This window comes from Mytilus edulis, chromosome 9 (genome assembly GCF_963676685.1).
Source record: "Mytilus edulis chromosome 9, xbMytEdul2.2, whole genome shotgun sequence".
NCBI lineage: Eukaryota > Metazoa > Mollusca > Bivalvia > Mytilida > Mytilidae > Mytilus > Mytilus edulis.
This window is the reverse complement of record NC_092352.1, coordinates 816,010-832,078: the sequence shown is the minus strand read 5'-3', so window position 1 is coordinate 832,078 and position 16,069 is coordinate 816,010. Positions and strand designations below refer to the sequence as shown.

The 16,069-nt window shown below is 34.0% G+C and overlaps 1 protein-coding gene across 1 annotated transcript in view; it reads right to left on the bottom strand.

Moving 5' to 3' along the window:
- Window positions 1–16,069, bottom strand: part of LOC139489370 (polycystin-1-like protein 2) — a 73,529-nt gene that overhangs the window by 15,359 nt on the left and 42,101 nt on the right. Inside the window, exons 12-16 of the mRNA XM_071275680.1 lie at window positions 13,080–13,310; window positions 11,853–12,300; window positions 10,911–11,056; window positions 6,841–7,071; window positions 6,053–6,223 (exon numbers count right to left, since the gene is read on the bottom strand). Coding sequence (XP_071131781.1) covers window positions 6,053–6,223; window positions 6,841–7,071; window positions 10,911–11,056; window positions 11,853–12,300; window positions 13,080–13,310 — 1,227 coding nt within the window. The remainder of the gene's footprint in view (window positions 1–6,052; window positions 6,224–6,840; window positions 7,072–10,910; window positions 11,057–11,852; window positions 12,301–13,079; window positions 13,311–16,069) is intronic.

Genomic DNA, 16,069 nt, shown 5'->3' with positions numbered 1-16,069 from the left:
TACTGAATGGAGTATAATAAATATGTTATGGAGTTACAGTAGCAAGATATTTTAACATGAAAGGTCTTTAGTTTAGATGTATAGTAGGGGGTTCAATATACCATGGTACAATAACATGGCTAAGTAAAATTTTCAAAATATCTTTTCCAGCATGTTAAATACAAACAAACTACTTATTGGAGTATTAAAACTATGTTAAGGAGTTAGAAAAACTTGGGTTTTTGAAGGTCAAGGTCTATATAAGGGGGTTCAATATACCGCAGGGGGTCAAAATACCATGGCTACGTAAAATTTTTAAAATATCTTTGCCAATTTGTTAAATACATACAAACTACTTATTGGAGTATTATAATTATGTTAAGGAGTTAGAATAGCTTGGGTTTTTGAAATTCAAGGTCTATAGTAGGGGGTTCAATATACCATGGTAGGGTTTGGGGGGGGGGGGTCAAAATACCATGAAATTTTTTTCTTCTTCAAGATATCTTTTCCAGCATGTTAAATGCATACAAACTACTTATTGGAGTATTTTTACAATGTTAAGGATTAAGAATAGCTGGAATTTTTGAAATTGAATGTCTATGGTAGGGGGTTCAATATACCGCAGGGGGGGGTCAAAATACCATGGCTAAGTAAAATTTTCAAAATATCTTTTCCAGCATGTCATATACATACAAACAACTTATTGAAGTATTATTACTATGTTAAGGAGTTAGAATAGCTTGAATTTTTGGAAATCAAGGTCTATAGAAGGGGGTTCAATATACCGCAGGGGGTCAAAATACCATGGCTAAGTAAAATTTTCAAAATATCTTTTCCAGCATTTTGAATACATACAAACTACAAATTGAAGTATTTTTACTATGTTAAGGAGTTAGAATAGCTTGAATTTTTGAAAATCAAGGTCTATAGAAGGTTCAATATACCGCAGGGGGTCAAAATACCATGGCTATGTAAAATTTCCAAAATATCTTTGCCAGTTTGTTAAATACATACAAACTTCTTATTGAAGTATTATAATACTGTTAAGGAGTTAGAATAGCTTGAATTTTTGAAAATCAAGGTCTATAGAAGGGGTTCAATATACTGCAGGGGGTCAAAATACACATAATCAGGCAAGATAAGACTGATAAAAATAACAGTCATATTTCAGATATCAGACAGTCAAAACCGGATTTCTCATGCAAAATAAAACCTCAAATCTATGACGGCTCAGATGATTTGGAGGAGTATTTGACACAATTTGATTTATTGGCAGAAATAAATGATTGGGATCCGAAGACTAAGGCCTTAATTTTGGCTAGTAGTTTATCTGGAAGTGCTCGGGCTATATTAAATGAAATAACTGATGGGGAACGGCACGATTTTCAGTGTTTGGTTAATGCTCTGAAAAATCGGTTCGGTTCGATAAATAGGTCCGAAGTTTTTAGGGCTGAGTTGCAAACAAGGGTAAGAAAGAAAAATGAAACGCTGCAAGAACTTGCACAAGCTATAAAGAAACTTACACGTAGGGCTTACCAGGATACTACTGCTCTAGTTATGGACACATTGTCCCTTTATTATTTTATCGATGCAATTCCAGAGACTGATATACGCCTCCGATTGAGAGAGGTTGGACCATCTTCAATAAATGAAGCAGAGAATATTGCTGTTAGACTTGAAGCCTTACGTATAGCTGATAGACAGAAAGGTCGAAATGTTCGTACGGTCGAGACTGAAACAGTGTAGACCATTGTCTATAAAACAAAACAAAAATCATTAAGTTTTTCTATGTATGAGATTTTTGTTAAACTCTTCAGAATTAATTGATAAAAGCAGTTTTAGATTTAAAGTTAGATACTCATGTATTTTAAACATGATGTTTTTTTATCGTGCGGAAATAAAAGATGTCGCCATTTGTGGAATAGGTTTTATGTATAAATATCATGTTGATATCCTTTCACTAAGGATGGCTTATTAGTTATAAAAAAAAATGAGGTTATACCTTGTTCATTTGTTTTAAAATGAGAGATGATGTCTCTTTAAAATTTCCAAAGCGGAAATTGTAGAAGTTAATGCTACAGAGATAAACTATTACTAACGGCACAGTATATGGTCGCGCTAAATAAAATTCTGTTGGGGTTTGTTTTAAAATTACGAACATTTTGGGTGAAAATACTGTACTTTATTGGTATTTCTAGTTTCAGAACTTTATTAAAACATAAAAAGTAATTTGACAGTTTGGTTAAAAATTCTGGTTATGTGGTGCTATGCGATTGTTCAACACACTGATAGAATGATTGTTGAATGATTACAATTTTAGCGAGAGGCCCTATGAAAAGAACGGTTATCTTTACTCTCAATAAAGAAAATTAAAATAAAATATGTTGCTAGAAAGACTGTCTCAGTTAAGTACTGAAATGTAGATGTTTTGGCATGGCCAGTCAAAATATGAAACCTGAAGGTATGTTTTCCGAGAGAGTTTATCAAAAGAGATAGAGTACATAGTGATCAGTAAATAATGAGAGGTACACAACGAGGCACCTTCCTAAGAAGGCTGCGTGCACCTAAAATATTTCACAGATCGTATAGAAGTCGGTGTTTGATTGCTCAAAAGAGATAGACTCATGAGTGACCTTATTACTGGTCAGTGTCTATAGAGCAAAGCTTGGCAAGAACGGGTCTGCAAGAGAAACATTGTACAATGTTTGCAAGCCCGGTGGAAAGTATTAACAGAGCAACAAGTATATTTAACACCAAATAGGGTTTAAAAAATAAAAATCACTAACAGACAGAAACGACATATATGCTCAAAAGAGATAGACACACGAATGACCTAATCACTGGTCAGTGTTTATGGAGCATACAATGATAAAATGGTTTTGTTGGAGAAGCATTTCATTATGCTTGCAAACCAGAATATGAGAATGAAAAGAACGAACCTTAAACCAGAGTGAAACGAAGTAAACAGTCCGATAGTAAAATACATGTATTATTGGTAAAAATAAGCTCCTTCATGTGTTTTAATTGCAGAAAATTATATCTTTATGTTGTTGAGTTGTATCTATATACTCTGTTTATCAGATATAGTAAAATATCCGCCAAATTGGAATAAGATTTTTGTTTTGAAAAATCAAAGTCATAAAGTACTGTAAGTATACTGACTATGTGCCGGATCAATGTTATTTTTAAAAAATGTTTGTTGAATATTATAAAATATTACCCAATTTTAGTTCCTATTACTGGGAACCAAATCAAGTCAACCTATTTGGGGACCATAATCTGAAGGATGGGGGCAATGTAATGCCGTCAACCCCCCTTTTGAATGTGCTGTGTTATTAAGTACAAATAATAATACGAAGATGACTGTGAGATGATATGCTTTGCATATGAATGTATTTGATAAGCTGATTACACTGAAATTGATTTAATCTATTGTGTTTAAAGTGATGTTATGAGTTTAATTTACTCGCGGTGACAAAGACAAAGTTTGTTCCCTGAGTGCCGCTTCCTTTAGTTTTGTTGTTTATTTGAGATATTAACCTTTTTCATGTGTTCCTAAGTTATCCTGTTGGTGTAATAACCTTCATGATGAATGCATATATTAGTTCTTAATGAGTTTAAGCTGGAAAACATCTTTATTTACATAAAATGTCCAGTGTTTACATTTTGAATTGCCATTTCGGGGGTTACACTAATGTCCTGACAATGTCCTGACAAAGTCCTGACAGAAATGAAAATGCTTAAAACTTTTTTATTATTGGAAGGATTTACATGAAATTTGGAATCAAGCAAGATGAGAACTTATATTTATTGAATATAATTTAAAAAAAAAAAAAAATATTTTAAAGAGTTAGAAAACTTGACCTGACCAACTTGACTTTGAAACTACTAATGTCCTGACCGATGTGAAACGGCTAAAAAATGTTTTATTATTGACAGGATAGACTTCAAATTCGATACCAAGGAAGAATAATACATTTAATACAAAAATATAAGAAAAAATACGAAAAAAAAATATTTTCAAGAGTTAGAAAACTTGACCTGACCAACTACATACTCCCGTGACTAATGTCCTGACCGATGTAAAATGCTAATAACTTTTTTGTTCTTTGAAGGTTTGACTTCAAATTTGATGTCAAGGAAGATTCTAACATTGAATACAGAGATATAAGAAAAAGTATTAAAAAAACTAATTTTAAGTGTTAGAAAACTTGACCTGACCAACGTCGACTCTGCACTGACTAATGTCCTGATCAATGTAGAAAATGTTAATAACTTTTTGTTATTGAAAAAATTGACTTAATTATAGATCCTTACCAAGGAAAATTATAATATTCATATTAAAAGTTTATGAAATTATGTTAAAGTGGGAGTAAAGTTGGGAGCTTAAGGAGCTTAAGGAGGAAAGTTGAGAGATAAATTTGGGAGCTTAAGGAGCTGTGGGAGCTTAAGGAGCTGTGGGAGTAAAGTTGGGAGCTTAAGGAGCTGTGGGAGTTTAAGGAGATGTGGTAGTAAAGTTAGGAGATAAATTTGGGAGCTTAAGGAGCTGTGGGAGTTTAAGGAGCTGTGGGAGAATTTGGGAGCTTAAGGAGCTGTGGGAGTAAAGTTGGGAGCTTTAAGGAGCTGTGGGAGTAAAGTTAGGAGATAAATTTGGGAGCTTAAAGAGGAAAGTTAGGAGACATTTGGGAGCTTAAGGAGGAAATTAAGGAGATAAAGTTGGGAGCCTATATGGGAGTAAATATATTTCTTTAAGTATTAAAGAAATAGATTGTCTTGGTCACAGTAATAACCATTACGGTATTTTTATACAGATAGTTATTTTAGATAAATGTTGTTGAATTAAGGCTACATAATTTTATAGGTGTTCTTTTATTGAGACCCTTTGTAAGCCTGAATGAGCTATATATGCTAATGGTAGTTTTTAAACTAGCCGACTGAACTACAGAGAAGTTACTCTGGATTGTTATATATGTATGTGTATACATATATTTAATAAGATAGACCAACCATACCGGGAACCCAACCAAACCAGTAACATCTAGAGCCTTCACAGCCATCCAATTCTCTCTGCCATTTTAAGATTGTCAAATAAATGATCAAAACTTTTATATGATTTGTCTTTATGATTTATAAATAATAATTATATAACATTTGATACACCTCTGAAGTCAAGGTTAACGAAGCTGTAAAGTGTGTTGGTTCGACGGTATTCCAATTAGACGTCGGGTCGTACATTTTATAGTATTATAAATCATACCAGTTAAAGAAATCCCTTTTATTTGTAACCTGTTATCTCTGGTGTAGACTCTAACACCAGGGAGGCAGCGTTATAATATTACCTTACTTTGTCCATAACTTGGTATAACCCTATTATATCCTACATATTACCTTATTTTGTCCATAACTTGGTATAACCCTATTATATCCTACAAATTACCTACTTTGTCCATAACTTGGTATAACCCTATTATATCCTACTAATTACCTTATTTTGTCTATTACTGGGTATAACCTTATTATATCCTACTAATTACCTTATTTTGTCCATAACTGGCTATAACCCTATTATATCCTACAAATTACCTTATTTTGTCCATAACTTGGTATAACCTTATTATATCCTACAAATTACCTTACTTTGTCCATAACTTGGTATAACCCTATTATATCCTACAAATTACCTTATTTTGTCCATAACTTGGTATAACCTTATTATATCCTACACATTACCTTACTTTGTCCATAACTTGGTATAACCCTATTATATCCTACAAATTACCTTATTTTTTCCATAACTTGGTATAACCCTATTATATCCTACAAATTACCTTACTTTGTCCATAACTGGGTTTAACCCTTTTATATCCTACACATTACCTTATTTTGTCCATAACTTGGTATAACCCCATTATATCCTACAAATTACCTTATTTTGTCCATAACTTGGTATAACCCTATTATATCCTACAAATTACCTTATTTTGTCCATAACTTGGTATAACCCTATTATATCCTACAAATAACCTTATTTTGTCCATAACTTGGTATAACCCTATTATATCCTACATATTACCTTATTTTGTCCATCATCTAGATATTTGACCTCTGTTGTTTTTTTCTCCCCAGAAATCACAAATCTGACATTAGATTTAGTCCCTGCATTTCTATTCAGTCCTGTGTATACCGTTACCATATATAGATATTCATCTGTTGGGGCATTGTCAACTAAATAGGAAATGGCCCACTACAAGAGAAACAATGACAATGCAAAATTATGTAATTAGTGTACCTGATGAGCTTCTGATGGGCTATTGGTTTTAAAAAAGTAGATTTTTCATGTTTGTTTTAATTGTCATAATACATTTAGGTACTACGAATTTAGAAATTGTTGTATGCATTTGTTAAATTGATTTTTTTTTTAAATGGACATAAATTGTAATTACATTTATGATATCAGGAAAATCTTTATACAGAGCAACACATACATCTGCTGTTGTCTGTTCTGTGGTTGTCTCTTTGGTACATTCCCCATCTCCATTCTCAATTTTATAAATGGCAATATAACCTTTGCATTCTAAATATATGTCATCTCTCTAGATATGTATGACAACTCCCTAGATATAAGTGTCAACTCTTCAGATATCTGCCTCCAACTATATTTTTTTAACTCAGGAAATTTCCCTTAAAGATCACAGTCCCTTAACATTTAGGTCAAATCTCCCATTTTTAGAAAAACAAATCTCCTTTTATCACTCATGCCTACAGTTGGTCAATTTTTAGGAACAGCAATATGTTACTAACATTTATCTCCTTTTGAAATCGTTTTTTATGAAAGTATTGTTAAACCCTTGCGTACTGTACCTTTTCTGGATCTCTTTTGTCCTGTCTGACAGCCCAGATAGATATAAGAAGAAACAGGACTATGATACTGATTACAGTGAACAATACAGCTGAGTTACTGATGTCAAACTTAGAGAACACGGAACCAAAGTCAATGGTGTTTGGTGGCACATAGAACGTTGTGGCAAAGTTATTCCCTGGTGGATTACTACATAAACAGACAGTCTCATTTACTGTTGACTCCAGTGAGGGCTGAAATTACAAACAGAATAAAATATAATATATTGTATTCACAAATTCCAATTAGTTAAAACTTGAACTATAATCATGCAAGCATACTATATGAAATCCCAATATGAAGGATATTTCAGAATCCATAATTTTATCTTTTAATTTCCTTCTGTGGGAGTAAATATTTAATAGATGTTCAAAAGGAATACTTACCTATTCATCTTTTTTTTTAATCAACGTTTTGTATACACATGGAAAAAAGTATTGCAACACCTTAATTTTTCAAACCTTGGAAAATTAACTTCTTTTTCAGATAGAATATTATTAAACATTTGTATAATGATATTGGTTTATTGTTAATGATAACTTTGGCATTAAAACGAAATAAAACTAGAGGCTCTAAAGAGCCTGTGTCGCTCACCTTGGTCTATGTGCATATTAAACAAAGGACACAAATGGATTCATGACAAAATTGTATTTTGGTGATGGTGATGTGTTTGAAGTTCTTACTTTACTGAACGATTTTGCTTCTTACAATTATATCTATCATGAACTTTGCCCATTAGTAACAGAGAACTATATTTGGTAAAAATTTACATAAATTTACCAAATTAATGAAAATTGTTAAAAATTGACTATAAAGGGCAATAACTCCTTAAGGGGTCAATTGACCATTTAGGTCATGTTGACTTATTTGTAGATCTTACTTTGCTGAACATTATTGCTGTTTACAGTTTATCGCTATCTATAATAGTATTCAAGATAACCAAAAACGGCAAAATTTCTTTAAAAATTACCAATTGGAGGGCAGCAACCCAACAACCAGTTGTCCAATTCATCTGAAAAATTCAGGGCAGATAGATATTGACTTGATTAACAATTTAACTTCTTGTCAGATTTGCTCTAGATGCTTTGGTTTCATAGTTATAAGCAAAAAACTGCAATTTACCCCTATGTTCTATTTTTAGCCGTGGCGGCCATCTTGGTTGAATGGCCAGGTCATCAGACACATTTTTCAAACTAGATACCCCAAAGATGATTGTGGCCTAGTAGTTTCAGTGGAGATTTTGTAAAAGATTACTTAGATTTATGAAAAATGGTTAAAGATTGACTATAAAGGGCAATAACTCCTAAAGGGGTCAACTGACCATTTTGGTCATGTTGACTTATTTGTAGATCTTACTTTGCTGAACATTATTGCTGTTTACAATTTATCTCTATCTATAATAATATTCAAGATAATAACCAAAAACAGCAAAATTTCCTCAAAATTACCAATTCAGGGGCAGCAACCCAACAACCGATTGACCGATTCATCTGAAAAATTCAGGGCAGATAGTTCTTGACCTGATAAACATTTTTATCCCATGTCAGATTTCCTCAAAATGCTTTGGTTTTTGAGTTATAAGCCAAAAACTGCATTTTACCCCTATGTTCTATTTTTAGCGGTGGCGGCCATCTTGGTTGGTTGACCAGGTCACGCCACACATTTTTTAAACTAGATACCCCAAAGATGATTGTGGCCAAGTTTGGATTAATTTGGCCAAGTAGTTTCAGAGGAGAAGATTTTTGTAAAAGATTACTTTAATTTACGAAAAATGGTTAAAAATTGACTATAAAGGGCAATAACTCCTAAACGGGTCAACTGACCATTTTGGTCATGTTGACTTATTTGTAGATCTTACTTTGCTGAACATTATTGCTGTTTACAGTTTATCTCTATCTATAATAATATTCAAGATAATAACCAAAAACAGCAAAATTTCCTCAAAATTACCAATTCAGGGGCAGCAACCCAACAACCGATTGACCGATTCATCTGAAAATTTTAGGGCAGATAGATCTTGACCTGATAAACATTTTTATCCCATGTCAGATTTCCTCAAAATGCTTTGGTTTTTGAGTTATAAGCCAAAAACTGCATTTTACCCCTTTGTTCTATTTTTAGCCGTGGCGGCCATCTTGGTTGGTTGACCAGGTCACGCCACACATTTTTTAAACTAGATACCCCAAAGATGATTGTGGCCAAGTTTGGATTAATCTGGCCAAGTAGTTTCAGAGGAGAAGATTTTTGTAAAAGATTACTTTAATTAACGAAAAATGGTTAAAAATTGACTATAAAGGGCAATTACTCCTAAACGGGTCAACTGACCATTTTGGTCATGTTGACTTATTTGTAGATCTTACTTTGCTGAACATTATTGCTGTTTACAGTTTATCTCTAACTATAATAATATTCAAGATAATAACCAAAAACAGCAAAATTTCTTCAAAATTACCAATTCAGGGGCAGCAACCCAACAACCGATTGACCGATTCATCTGAAAATTTCAGGGCAGATAGATCTTGACCTGATAAACATTTTTACCCCATGTCAGATTTGCTCTAAATGCTTTGGTTTTTGAGTTATAAGCCAAAAACTGCATTTTACCCCTATGTTCTATTTTTAGCTGTGGCGGCCATCTTGGTTGGTTGACCGGGTCACGCCACACATTTTTTAAACTAGATACCCCAATGATGATTGTGGCCAAGTTTGGTTTGATTTGGCCCAGTAGTTTCAGAGGAGAAGATTTTTGTAAAAGTTAACGACGACGGACGACGACGACGGACGACGACGGAAGACGACGGACAAAGGACGCCAAGTGATGAGAAAAGCTCACTTGGCCCTTCGGGCCAGGTGAGCTAAAAATGTATGAATTTTTTTTAATAACAGCAATTTTGATTACAAATGAAGTCATTTTTGTACATAAAAAGGCATTTTACAACTTTTACTGTAATTGAATATAACAATGTCAGACATTTCAAAATAAATATTAAAGCCATAGTTTACATCATGTTGAACTTTATAGGCCAAAAAATCAGTACTTGGTGTAACATCCATTCCCACAAATAACTGCCTCTAAATGTCTTCTCATGCCTGCTGCAAATCGACGACTTAGTTGTTGGGGTAACTGCAACCATTCCTGGTGAAGTGCATTGTTTAATTCATCAAGTGTCTGAACTGGGGTGTCCTTTCGCGCAGTTTTTCGTCCAATAATGTCCCATACATGCTTGATAGGGTTAAGATCTGGCCATGAAGGCATAAAACTTTGCTCAGTGCTAGGAGCACAAAAATCATGCTCGAAACATGAAATCCAGCAATTTGATTGGTTGATTTTCGAGTCTGAGTACAAAAATCATGCTGGAAAGTTCTATTTCGATAAATAATATCACAAAGCAATAAAGGATGTTTTATAAATTTGCTTTTCTTTTTGGTGGTGTAATACTTTTTTCCATGTGTATATATAGATTTTTTTTCAAACCCAATTAGTTGATTATCTCTTTCTTTATAAAATGGTTGATCTGTATCCAACTTACTTAACAAGGTGTTCTTTTATATTTGTCTTATCGCTACCTACCTGACAAGATGTTTTCTCCCATTGCTGTGCCACATAGTCCCACAAACGACACCCTGTTATAAGTTATCTCTACCTACCTGACAAGATGTTTTCTCCCATTGTTGTGCGACATCATCCCACACACGACACCCTGTTATAAGTTATCTCTACCTACCTGACAAGATGTTTTCTCCCATTGTTGTGCCACATCATCCCACACACGACACCCTGTTATAAGTTATCTCTACCTACCTGACAAGATGTTTTCTCCCATTGTTGTGCGACATCATCCCACACACGACACCCTGTTATAAGTTATCTCTACCTACCTGACAAGATGTTTTCTCCCATTGCTGTGCCACATCGTCCCACACACGACACCCTGTTATAAGTTATCTCTACCTACCTGACAAGATGTTTTCTCCCATTGCTGTGCCACATCATCCCACACACGACACTCTGTTATAAGTTATCTCTACCTACCTGACAAGATGTTTTCTCCCATTGTTGTGCCACTTCATCCCACACACGACACCCTGTAGTAGTAGCCAAAACAGAATATTCTATTACAGTAGTATTTTGCACCAGGGCTGACCTTCTCTTTCTGGATGTTGCAGTAGAATTCTTGTCTAAAAATAGAATGAAAGGGGAAAACCTTAATCAAATGACTTGTGTTATGGTGTATTGAATCATTATTTTAAAAAATATACAAATGACTTGAGTTATGGTGTATTGAATCATTATTTTTTAAAATATATAAACTAAGGAACAATATGAAACATCATAGATAACATAGTTTTTAATTCTATATGTCAGCTGCATGTTTTTACATCAGATGGGGCTTCTGTGGCGGAGTGGTATAAGAAGTCTAACAACTGTATCACTAGCTAGTCATTACTGAGGTTGTGTGTTTGAATCCTACATGGGGCAGATGCACTTGACTCCAATCTTAATTGACTAGGATTGTCAGTTTTCCTAGGAAAGATCAGTAGTTTTCTCCAGGCACTCCAGCTTTCTCCTCCAATAAATACTAACCACCATGAAATAGCACAATAATGTAGAAATTGACATTTAACACCATACATGATCTACAATCTATGATATAAAACATAATATATAACTGTCGTATCAATTTGCATTTCATAGAAAGATTTTCAAAACAGTAACATTTTGTGAAGCTATATATCAGTCCAAACATAGACCTTTTGTAAAGCCATATACCAGTCCTTACCTAATTCTCAGGTTTACCATAAGTTTTAAAGTCATCCATAATAAAATTAATGGTACCAACTTTCTTGCACCAGATGCGCATTTCGACAATACATGTCTATTCAGTGATGCTCGTGGCCAAAATATTTGAAATCCAAAGCTTATATAAAAGATAAATTATCTGATACTGAACCTCCATCCATTAAGTATACAAACCTGATGTTATAAATATCCCAATATAAATTAAGGCTGCCTCGTCATATAGTCCTCCACTAATTAACACACTAAATGATTCAGTAGACGTCCAATGTCCAGAGTCCACCGTCTTCTTTAAATCATAAACCGTCTCTGAGGGAGGAACATCTTTCTGTATATATACTACATGTTGGAGAGAACTTTCTGCATTATTTATACCCACTATGATACTGTCCTCAGCGTTCCTCCAATACATCTTATACATGATCTCCTGACTAAAATCTCCATCGGAGGGGAGGGCTATCTGAACAGTCAGACTATTAGATGACCCCAGAGAATTTTGGAACTTGATTTTAGAAGGTACGACCATGTTTTCACCATTACCTATTGATACAGAGACGGTCTTAGAAGAAATAAATTTAGACTCTGTTTTATCCCAGGAAAATGGATTGTTCTCAAACACTGTGATCTGTAATAGATATTATCTTATTAAACATTTTCACCAGTTCAATAAAGGAGGGGAAAATATACTACCAGTATCTCATGGAACACTTCTACTGGTTTCATACATTTAACAGACTACTAATGTTACCATAATAGTGTGACATGTAATCAAATAAACTTGCCATTAATGATTATCCTTCTAAAAAGTATTGTTCTAAATTGTAATATGGTTATGAGTAAAGATAACATGAGTTTTCACCATTGCCAATTGACACAGATAAACAGTAAAAATAAATTTAGACTACAACTTTAAACTATTACAAGACACAATTTAAAAGTAAATTGTTGGCAATATAAGTAAGTGTCAACCTGCTGATGTTTATCAGTTTTTCCTCTAAAAATATTCAATTTCCTAAATGAAAAAAAGACACAATAATTAAAAATGGGAGACAACTTTTAGTCAATTAATGACTTTTGAACAGCAAATGTATTGATGATAAACTATGCAGTGCACAACAATATTGAAAGAATAACTTTATGAATAATATGATATTTCTGCTTTTTTTTGTCTGAGATGCCTTCATTTCTGTCATTTTTCTAACATAAAAGTCAGTTCTGTATTTTACTAAGAAACCAATCTTTCCGGCTTGAGATTTGACACACAATCATCTATAATTGTAAATCAACATTTGGATTAAATTGTAAAAGGAACTCAAGCCTTAATTTAGACAGATTATCATATTGCCAAACTTTGTTTGAGAGGATTATAAAATCAAATCTTGACAATAGTGTATTTGAACAAACCTGAACTTTCCGTTCCTCAGTAATATCTACACTAGATGTAGTAAATTCTAGGTCGACTGAGTCCTGAGAAATCCCATCCTTCAGTATATCTGGAATAGTCTTGTTATCCATACTGGTACTAATTCCTTCTTTCTTCACATAGACTGGTAACTGTTTCCTGTGATTCAACATTTCTAATATAGTCCCTAGGGACATTAAAGATTGGAATATTCCTGGGGTCTCATTTTGTACCTACAAAATAACATTTCTAATATAGTCCATAGGGACGTTAAAGATTGGAATATTCCTGGGGTCTCATTTTGTACCTACAAAATAACATTTCTAATATAGTCCCTAGGGATGCCAAGGATTGGAATATTCCTGGGGTCTCATTTTGTACCTACAAAATAACATTTCTAATATAGTCCCTAGTGATGCCAAGGATTGGAATATTCCTGGGGTCTCATTTTGTACCTACACAATAACATTTCTAATATAGTCCCTAGTGATGCCAAGGATTGGAATATTCCTAGGGTCTCATTTTGTACCTACAAAATAACATTTCTAATATAGTCCCTAGGGATGTCAAGGATTGGAATATTCCTGGGGTCTCATTTTGTACCTACACAATAACATTTCTAATATAGTCCCTAGTGATGCCAAGGATTGGAATATTCCTGGGGTCTCATTTTGTACCTACAAAATAACATTTCTAATATAGTCCCTAGAGATGTCAAAGATTGGAATATTCCTGGGGTCTCATTTTGTACCTACAAAATAACATTTCTAATATAGTCCCCAGGGATGACAGCGATTGGAATATTCCTTGGGTCTCATTTTGTACCTACAAAATAACATTTCTTATATAGTCCCTAGGGACGTTAAAGATTGGAATATTCCTGGGGTCTCATTTTGTACCTACAAAATAACCTTTTTCTAATATAGTCCCTAGGGATGTCAAGGATTGGAATATTCCTGGGGTCTCATTTTGTACCTACAAAATAACATTTCTAATATAGTCCCTAGGGATGCCAAGGATTGGAATATTCCTGGGGTCTCATTTTGTACCTACACAATAACATTTCTAATATAGTCCCCAGGGATGCCAAGGATTGGAATATTCCTAGGGTCTCATTTTGTACCTACAAAATAACATTTCTAATATAGTCCCTAGGGATGTCAAGGATTGGAATATTCCTGGGGTCTCATTTTGTACCTACAAAATAACATTTCTAATATAGTCCCTAGGGATGTCAAGGATTGGAATATTCCTGGGGTCTCATTTTGTACCTACAAAATAACATTTCTAATATAGTCCCTAGGGATGTCAAGGATTGGAATATTCCTGGGGTCTCATTTTGTACCTACAAAATAACATTTCTAATATAGTCCCTAGAGATGTCAAAGATTGGAATATTCCTGGGGTCTCATTTTGTACCTACAAAATAACATTTCTAATATAGTCCCCAGGGATGACAGCAATTGGAATATTCCTGGGGTCTCATTTTGTACCTACAAAATAACATTTCTAATATAGTCCCTAGGGACGTTAAAGATTGGAATATTCCTGGGGTCTCATTTTGTACCTACAAAATAACATTTCTAATATAGCCCCTAGGGACGTTAAAGATTGGAATATTCCTGGGGTCTCATTTTGTACCTACAAAATAACATTTCTTATATAGTCCCTAGGGATGTCAAGGATTGGAATATTCCTGAGGTCTCATTTTGCACCTACAAAATAACATTTCTAATATAGTCCCTAGGGATGTCAAGGATTGGAATATTCCTGGGGTCTCATTTTGTACCTACAAAATAACATTTCTAATATAGTCCCTAGGGATGTCAAAGATTGGAATATTCCTGGGGTCTCATTTTGTACCTACAAAATAACATTTCTAATATAGTCCCCAGGGATGACAGCGATTGGAATATTCCTTGGGTCTCATTTTGTACCTACAAAATAACATTTCTTATATAGTCCCTAGGGACGTTAAAGATTGGAATATTCCTGGGGTCTCATTTTGTACCTACAAAATAACATTTCTAATATAGTCCCTAGTGATGCCAAGGATTGGAATATTCCTGGGGTCTCATTTTGTACCTACACAATAACATTTCTAATATAGTCCCTAGTGATGCCAAGGATTGGAATATTCCTAGGGTCTCATTTTGTACCTACAAAATAACATTTCTAATATAGTCCCTAGGGATGTCAAGGATTGGAATATTCCTGGGGTCTCATTTTGTACCTACACAATAACATTTCTAATATAGTCCCTAGTGATGCCAAGGATTGGAATATTCCTGGGGTCTCATTTTGTACCTACAAAATAACATTTCTAATATAGTCCCTAGAGATGTCAAAGATTGGAATATTCCTGGGGTCTCATTTTGTACCTACAAAATAACATTTCTAATATAGTCCCCAGGGATGACAGCGATTGGAATATTCCTTGGGTCTCATTTTGTACCTACAAAATAACATTTCTTATATAGTCCCTAGGGACGTTAAAGATTGGAATATTCCTGGGGTCTCATTTTGTACCTACAAAATAACCTTTTTCTAATATAGTCCCTAGGGATGTCAAGGATTGGAATATTCCTGGGGTCTCATTTTGTACCTACAAAATAACATTTCTAATATAGTCCCTAGGGATGCCAAGGATTGGAATATTCCTGGGGTCTCATTTTGTACCTACACAATAACATTTCTAATATAGTCCCCAGGGATGCCAAGGATTGGAATATTCCTAGGGTCTCATTTTGTACCTACAAAATAACATTTCTAATATAGTCCCTAGGGATGTCAAGGATTGGAATATTCCTGGGGTCTCATTTTGTACCTACAAAATAACATTTCTAATATAGTCCCTAGGGATGTCAAGGATTGGAATATTCCTGGGGTCTCATTTTGTACCTACAAAATAACATTTCTAATATAGTCCCTAGGGATGTCAAGGATTGGAATATTCCTGGGGTCTCATTTTGTACCTACAAAATAACATTTC